The following is an 8,473-nucleotide window of genomic DNA, read 5'->3' as shown; positions in this document are numbered from 1 at the left end:
CCACATTTTGCACAAATGGAAAAGTGAACAGGCATAATTTTCGAATCTGGGGTACAAAGCTTCTACATGTATACATTGAATTTGAGCGTGATTACGCAAAGGTAAATGTTTTTTATGCCTTGACACATAAAAAACTGTTCTTTGCTGAGAGCACTGTCACTAGATATTCCTACTTGGACATGTTGCAGTAATGGCTGATGTCTCAAATGCAGTCGGACTCTCCGTTCATCTTCCAGCAGGATGGGGCTCCACCCCATTTTCATTGCGAAGTACATGGGTACCTGAACATGGAGCTGCCGCATCGATGGATCGGCCGTGCTACAGAAGGGAACAACTGTTTTATGAAATGGTCTCCCTGATCACCAAATCTCCCTCTGTGTGACGTTTTTCTGTTGGGACACATTAAAGATCTTGTGTATGTACCGCCTCTACCATGTGATGTAGCAGAGCTCCAGGAGAGAACACGGGAAGTGACTGCCACAGTTGATGATGCCATGCTTGGATGGGTATGGAAAGAATTCGATTACCGTATTGATGTCTGTTGGGTCACTCACGGTTCGCATATCGAATGTTTGTAAAAAAACTTTCAGAGTTTCTCTTCGAAATGCAATATGTATTACATACATTGTACACAATGTTTAGTTCTTGTGCAATAAATAATTGAAAGTGTTTCTGGACTTTATGTACACCCTGTATATATTGTTTACTGTCACTTAATTCATAAATAATCTGAATTGTATCAGCATTTAGGAGTCCTTATATAAAATTCATACAGAGATGGTACATAGTTTTACAATATACAAAATGTTGCATAGAGCATAATACAATAATATTTACAACGTCTTTGTTACTGCTGTGATGACTACAGGACTTTCATTTGACTTGTCTCCTCACGTGGCTAGTGTTCCTAACCTTGACTCATCAGTCAGTACACTCTTGCACCACCTGTTAATGTTTCGCCATTACACATCAGGCGTGACTCATCCCAGTACTGCTTACTTTCAGTCAAGTTAATAATGGTGATCCACGCACTGCTATCTTACATCTAAGTATCGAAAATGGAAATGATATGAGAATAGCTCTCATTTTATACTTCAGGTTATGTTTTCATATCATTCGATAACTTAACAAGGCATTCATACAAGATTCACAGGTCTTTTGAGAGAACTGAAGATACCCTAGATCGTGATAACAGAGAAAAATAGCGAAACAAATCCTGTTGCTTTAATTAACTTGTAGCTTATTATGGACTTTGCTGCTCAAACATGTAAACAAATGGTTCAAATGGCTCTGAGCACTATGGGACTCAACTGCTGAGGTCATGAGTCCCCTAGAACTTAGAACTACTTAAACCTAACTAACCTAAGGACAACACACACATCCATGCCCGAGGCAGGATTCGAACCTGCGACCGTAGCGGACGCGCGGTTCCAGACTGTAGCGCCAGAACCGCTCGGCCACCAAAACATGTAAACATTATGAATATACCAAACCTTTCTCATGTGCTTTATACATTTGTATCTCAGCACTTATTATTGTCTGTGTCGTATGTGAGATTCATGTTCTGTTGTCATTAGCTGAGTGGGTAACATTTCTGAATTGTGATACAATTAATAATAATGCTTCGGCGGAAATACCTCGCCTAATAATCCCTAAATGTGTGGCCAACTTTCATGTTGCCTATTACCTTCCTATTCGCTATCATCATATACGAGTTTTCGACTTCTCTGGTCGATCCAAAACTCTTTCATCATCATTTTAATAGTGTCTGGACTCATCCTAGCCTAAATATTGCAGTGAAAATGTCATCACTGCTTTTAACCACTTGCAGGCCATCTACCAATTGTTGCTAATAAAGTTTAATCTAATCATCTCAGGACCATTGCGTACTTTTTGTTCTAATTGTGTCCACTTGCTTGGTTCAGCACTGTCCTCTTCCTCTGCATCAGCTGTAAGCTAGCAAAATAAACAAGACTGTTTCTCTGTGTATATGCTTATGTTATTTCTTTGTGTTTCATTACATGTATAAAAAGTTTTTTTATGTAGTTTATAGGGTGTTCTGCTGCATGTATGGGTGACGATTTTAAGTCTTATAGCCTAAGTTCTGTACTTGCTTTGCAAACTGTATGCTGCATGTTATCTTTTGTGATACATACGTATAGTCTATGATTGGTTGCTTAACTATTCAATTAGTACTTATTTTCTTTCAATTGATCTCTTTTTGGCTCTTTTTCATTTATTGTCTTGAATAGAGAAGAAGGATATATCACAGATTTTAGTGCAGAATGATCAAAAGGGAAGAACTAACAACGTGAAAAGAAAGGAAATAAGCTGTTAGTTAATTCGGGTACCTGATAGGCGTCAGCTACCTAGCAATGCAAAGAGGGCTATTGCTCCCTGAGGTTTCTTGACATGCTATTCCTGTATGAGTGACGGTGGATGCAGCGGAATGTACACCAGCTGTTTTCACGTCAGCCTTCCGGCACTTGTCTGTTGCCTGAAAGTGCGTCCAGCTGTTCTAATATACGCAGGAGGTTGTTAACTTCACTCTTGTTGACAAGTATTAGTTTCTCCTGTACAGTCACTGGAAACTTAAGAACTGTTATTTCTACTAAGTCAGATTCACGCAAAGGATCAGTTAAATGCTGGTTCTTTTCCCAGTAGTACTGAAAGAACTCCTTATAACTATTGCAGCCACTGTTTTCAAAGATCGTTGCTTCAAATATTTCTGTTTTTATTCTGTTTTGTGTACTTGTGGACCAGTATTGGTTTAAGAGTGCTCTAATAAATTCTTGGTATGTTTTACATGTGTTACTGGCTCCTGCTCTCCATGCTATTGTGTCCCATTCAAAACGACTGGCTGCAAATTTGATTTTCTGCTGTTCTGTCATGTTGTCAGGTATGGTGCCCTGTAACTGATGAATGAAAACAACAGGATGTAGCCTACTTTTACTATAAAAGTTATGAAGTTTGTAAGCATTAGAATTACTGACTACTTCGTTAATATGGACAACACCCTTACGTTTATCACATTCATTCCACGTTTCGAGTTTCTGTTTTAACACAACTTCCACATCAGGCATGTTTTTACTCATCTCACTTAGTTGAGTATGTTTTCTACCTTGTGTTCTATTTCTCTCAATCGACCCTGAATTGTATTTGTATTACGATTACAAACAGGTTCTACTCGTGATACTTTACGACTAAGGACTGTATTTTCGTACTTTAAGTCTACAACCTGTTTGTTTTGCCTTTCATGGGTATCTTTGCAAGTTTTGTTTATTTTACACTGATCATTACTTAATTTATGAATTCATCCATACCTGACAATACAAAAATATCTTCAGCTTGTATGAGATCATTTATTTTGGCTAATTCATCATCAATCTTATGATTAACGTCTTGCTTATACTGATCTAATTTTTGACCTCATTCTTTACTGTCATGCTCAATGTTTTTTTCACAATCCCCTATTCTAGTTTCGTGAGAATCAACCCTGGTCTCTAAATGTTTACACTTACGCTTAATTTTTGCTATCTCCTTGTTTGTTGCTTCAATTTTATCAGCAAGTAATTTCTGCCCTTTCTTTAATTAATTTGAAATCTTTGTTATTCCTTTTTGCCCACATACTACTACCGTTAACATTTCAACCACACTTTTCTTATTATCTTGTGTAGACAATGTATCAGCTGATGCTGTTCCATGGCTTGACCTACTTGTTCTACTTATTGATTCAGTAGCAAAGATGGTGTCAGAGTCATTGCCTCTGACATCACCAGTCACCTTTCTTGCGAAACTTCAGTTTCTACATCAGAGGATTCTGGTAACTAGCTATCATCCATTTGATTCTGTACACCTTCCTCTTTACTTATATTTCATCTGACATGCCCTATAATTGGCTTGCCTCTTAGATTTCATTACCCTGAGGCCAGTGCCTCTCCACTTCTAAGATTGTACCGTGTTTTGCATTCCCCTGACCTTTTGTTATTAAGGAAATTATTACCAAAAAATTAACAATATTCTTAAAAATCCCTAAGGTTGTTAGTACTAGCTTGCTCTCACTAGCTCTAAAGTGATTAGTGTACACGCTAGTTTCTTCTCCAGCATGATGTTGCTGCTCGCCGCATTGTCTTTTTCGTGTTGGGTGTCTTTGGTTGCCATAATCGACCACAGACGCCTATCCCTGCCGTTCGCTGCTCTCTGATGCTGGACTGCAGCTGGTGGGGGCAACAAGTGTTGCTTCCAAGTCATTCGCCTCGCCTGCTGTACGCTGCTCTGCTAACTGCTCCCTGAAGCATTGTTTGTCGTAGCGGTGAAATAAAACGTAATCCGTTTGGATCGCGCACACACTTATAACTTCACACTCCGATTTGCGTTTTCACGTTTTCACTTTCAACTATGCGACACTGATTAATTAGCGGCATTTATAGATTTTGTTGCCTCACAATTCAGAGAAACTTACAAAAGTTCACACAGTGCTGCTTTTATCTTCTTCACTGTTCATACACTATTGATTCGGGCATTTTATGATAATCATCATAGTTCACTGTTCTCACTATAATTTTCACATCTCACCCAGTTCACAGTTCTCGTTAACAGATAGTAGCCTCTTCTTTAAATACATGTTCCCACTAGGGATGCCATGTATAAAGCTATACATTGTCGTGTTGGAAGTCAGATCTGGAAGCTGGAGAAATCTGTAGAGACTGAATAAGAATCCCTACCGTTCTTTCCACCAATGTTCTGAAGTTGTGTCCCCAGTACAGAAGACAGCTTGTCGGTCGTAGGATCTTCCTCGGCAGTGGCTGCTACGTTGTCATTTAGAACTTGAACTTGTGTTTGTGCATTTTTTGTGGGATGCTACTTGCCCAGGTTAGTCTCTGTATCTATAGAGGGCAAGATCTGTCGTACTGACAATTATGGTAGGCGACACCTCTCATTAATATATCCTATTTGTTTATATTTTAAAATATCACTTTTTACACTGTCTTCTACAACACTAGACATAGCTTTCTTAATAGTATGGTAACTTTTCTGACAATTCCCAATACATGACATGTGCGTCCGAAACAGAGATACATGTCTGGCTCTGAAGAACACCCGAAGTAGAGTGACTAGCGCAGCTTAAGTAGTTCATCTCCCCGGCGCACCATAGCGACTCGAAGGTGTCCAAAGCACTTCCACTGTAATATCATTACTCTTATGATTCTCAAAACTAGTGAAATTTAATAAACAAAACTGTAGACTCGTAGGGTAACCATGAGATATTGTTATGCTGAAAAATGGGTTAAATACAATGAAAAGTATATAAATAATTAATAAGAGAAGTTAGGCATTTCCGTGCCTAACCCCCAAATGTGCCGACCGATCAGAAGCAAGTTCAGTTCAATTGGCAGACTCTCCCACAGGAATGGTGCATACTGTACCATCTGCGGCTTGTACCTCAGTCCACGTTTGTACCATATGCTATTTCGTGTGTATCAAGCTGCATCAAAATGGGCTTCTAACAAGATAAAAAAACTGGCTGCCACAGCCAGGAATATCACAATCTTTTTTGGAAATCAAGAAATACTGCACCATCTGACTGCCTAGATCCAAGGCTTTTAGTATGTCATGTGAGAAAAGTGTTTAGGTAACTCATTATGTTTGAGCTTTATGTATCTCGGCCTTAGGTTTTGCAGAGCAGTGTATACCGTGTATTCATTACAAATTCGATATTAATTTATCATGTGCATTGATCATTCCTGTATAGTGAGCAAATCGAATTATCACACAAAGGAGTTCGATGATATTTATATCGAACTCGTAGAGACAGAAAGAGAGAATTTTATTGAAAAGAGGAAAAAAGAAATTAAGAGTTTGTAATGATTAAAGTTACAATAATAATGGCAATTTCTGAAATTCTTAGACTATAGTTTAGACTCTTCTAAGGTGAAATGTGTGTGATTCTTTGGCCTTTTTCAGGATCTTTGCGTTTTGCTATTTCACAAGAGAGTAGCACTAGATATCTGTATCAGAATCTGAAGGAATAGAGTGTATTCTTGAAAAGAAACAAAATCTCTATAATTCTGATAACAATCGTTACAGCAGGAACGGGTATTGCTGAATTATTTTGGGAGGCTTGTAGATAAGATTTACACATGACTGTCTAAATCAGCAACTTCTGATTATAAAGAGCTCCCAAGTATTGTAAGTTAATAGCAATTTGAAATTCCATCTGTAGTACATACAACGCAGAAAATGAGCCTATGTGCAAATTAATGTTTCAGCTTCCCAAAGCGTAAACGAAGATTAACTTTATGCCACCTGAAAGTCTAAACGGAAGAATTTTGTTCTCTGAAGGATTTCATAGTCATTAATCAATAATTTGCTGCGTGCCGGTGCTACCAATTCTGTTTTTTTAGGGATAGTTTCAATTTCGAACACAAGCTATTTTGTAATGTCGCCATAGCATAATTTATTAGATCAATGAGTCAGTCAAAATACTAAATAATAGCAATGCCTATATCTTCTTTCCTTTTAATAGAAAGAAATAGCGACAGGCGGGCTGCGACATTTGTCTCATGTATGCGAAGTGCCTTTGCATTCATCCGCTGAAAGAATTAAGCGAAGTTCTTTTCAGGTCCACAAATGAGATTTGTTAAGATGTCTATGAGTATTGACGACAAGAATTCCACTTTTTGGCATTTGAATGCTCACTCCATAGATGTTCCTACTGTTTAATTCAGACTGTGGATTGAGATTACTGAATGCAAGGATTTGCAGGGACACTGCCTCCTACATACTAATTACATAACTGAGTAACTGTGTAAAAATTCCACGTTATTGTGCATAGTTACAAAAGACTAATGCGTAGATTAGTGAACAAAACGAACAAAACGCAACACAGTACATGAGAAAATAAAAGATACACTCAGTGATCCTCAGAGATCACGGGATACTCTGCACATATCACGTATCGATTAGTCGATTATGTCACCCGCACAGATGCTCACTCCAGCGATTATCATGTCTTTGTGTTAGTGATCTTTGATAGTGAATCACCCTTCAAGAAACATCGTTGGACGTTGTTTATGTTGATGGTGTAGTGTGTAATTGTGAGTGCTGAGTTACAAGTACTGCAAGAGTTACACTGGTGACGGATTTATTTCGAAATGCCGAAGTATTACTGCGACTACTGTGATACATATCTCACACACGATTCACCGTCTGTTAGAAAAACACATTGTCAAGGGCGCAAGCATAAAGACAATGTAAAATTTTACTATCAGAAGTGGATGGAGGAGCAAGCACAACATCTCATTGATGCGACAACGGCTGCATTTAAAGCTGGCAAAATTGCTTCTAATCCGTTTGCTGCTACGAAACCCGGAGCTGCTCTACCGCCACCGGCTGGTATGCCAGGACCGCCACGACCACCTGGACCAGTACATGGCCCACCTCAGCCTGGACCAGGTATGATGGGTCCGCCAGGAATGCCTCCAAGCCATATGGGTCCGATGATGATGGGACCTCATGGTCCTATGCCTCCTATGATGGGAATGCGACCACCGATGATGGGACCCATGATGCCGATGGGACCAATGGGTCCAATGGGACCTATGAGAGGACCACCACTTATTGGAGGACCTATGGGTGCACCAATGAAGAAATAGTAGTGGACTATAAATTTCAGTTTGTATTTAACTTCTATTGGACTGTCCAGTACATTTGTGGCAGTGATGATAAAAAAGTGTTCTGTCCTGCCTGTAAGAATGAAATGTGTGTCAAACATTGTTACATAGCGTATATGTATGAAACAATTTCTTGGATTTTCTGTGGATATTTGTAATAAAATTTAGTTTCAGTGGTATTTATTGGTTAAACTTCATTTATAAAATGTTGTTCTACAGTTTGTGTTTTAAGAAGGTGATATGTTTTGCTGTTGTTGCACTTTGAGTCTCAACTTTTTTGTAGCATAACTGAAATTTTTACTCTACACATTGTGGAGGACATGATATCAGCTGTTCAAGACCACTTTCTTAGTAGAAGCATGTCAGTATTCCTGTGTCCATCTATCATTTCATATCAAAACCATCGTAGTGGTTCATACACAATCATTAGTAGAGAGAAGGGGGTCATTTCCTTTTATCAAGATATTTGGAGTGGTATTGGTTTTACAATTTGCCCTTATATGAATGTCATCATTAACAAGATCACATTTATAACAATAACGTCTTACATGTGTTGATCAGTGGAACAGTTTGTCAGATCTGATCTGTCATATACTGTTACATATGGAGTGTGTTTCGAAATACATTTTATAATTGATTTGGTGTGAATGTCTTATGTTTTGTCAAAATGCACAATTATGTGGTAATATTTGTATTACTCATTGATTTCAACTCGTTGCAATTTTTTCGTTACATTATAACTAATTCTTGTTGACTGGGGAAGAATAAGTTATTTGCTACTCTGCCTTTACCCACTAAGT

At 38.4% G+C, this 8,473-nt stretch overlaps 1 protein-coding gene across 1 annotated transcript; it reads left to right on the top strand.

Moving 5' to 3' along the window:
* Positions 1-7,040: 7,040 nt before the first annotated feature.
* LOC126234733 (U1 small nuclear ribonucleoprotein C) lies at positions 7,041-7,852 on the top strand. Its single transcript, XM_049943482.1, has one exon. The coding sequence runs from the start codon at positions 7,155-7,157 to the stop codon at positions 7,653-7,655; it is 501 nt and encodes a 166-aa protein (XP_049799439.1). The 5' UTR covers positions 7,041-7,154; the 3' UTR covers positions 7,656-7,852.
* Positions 7,853-8,473: the final 621 nt, after the last annotated feature.

This window comes from Schistocerca nitens, chromosome 1 (assembly GCF_023898315.1).
Source record: "Schistocerca nitens isolate TAMUIC-IGC-003100 chromosome 1, iqSchNite1.1, whole genome shotgun sequence".
NCBI lineage: Eukaryota > Metazoa > Arthropoda > Insecta > Orthoptera > Acrididae > Schistocerca > Schistocerca nitens.
Note: the sequence above shows the minus strand (reverse complement) of the source record. Positions and strands in the feature narration are given on the sequence as shown.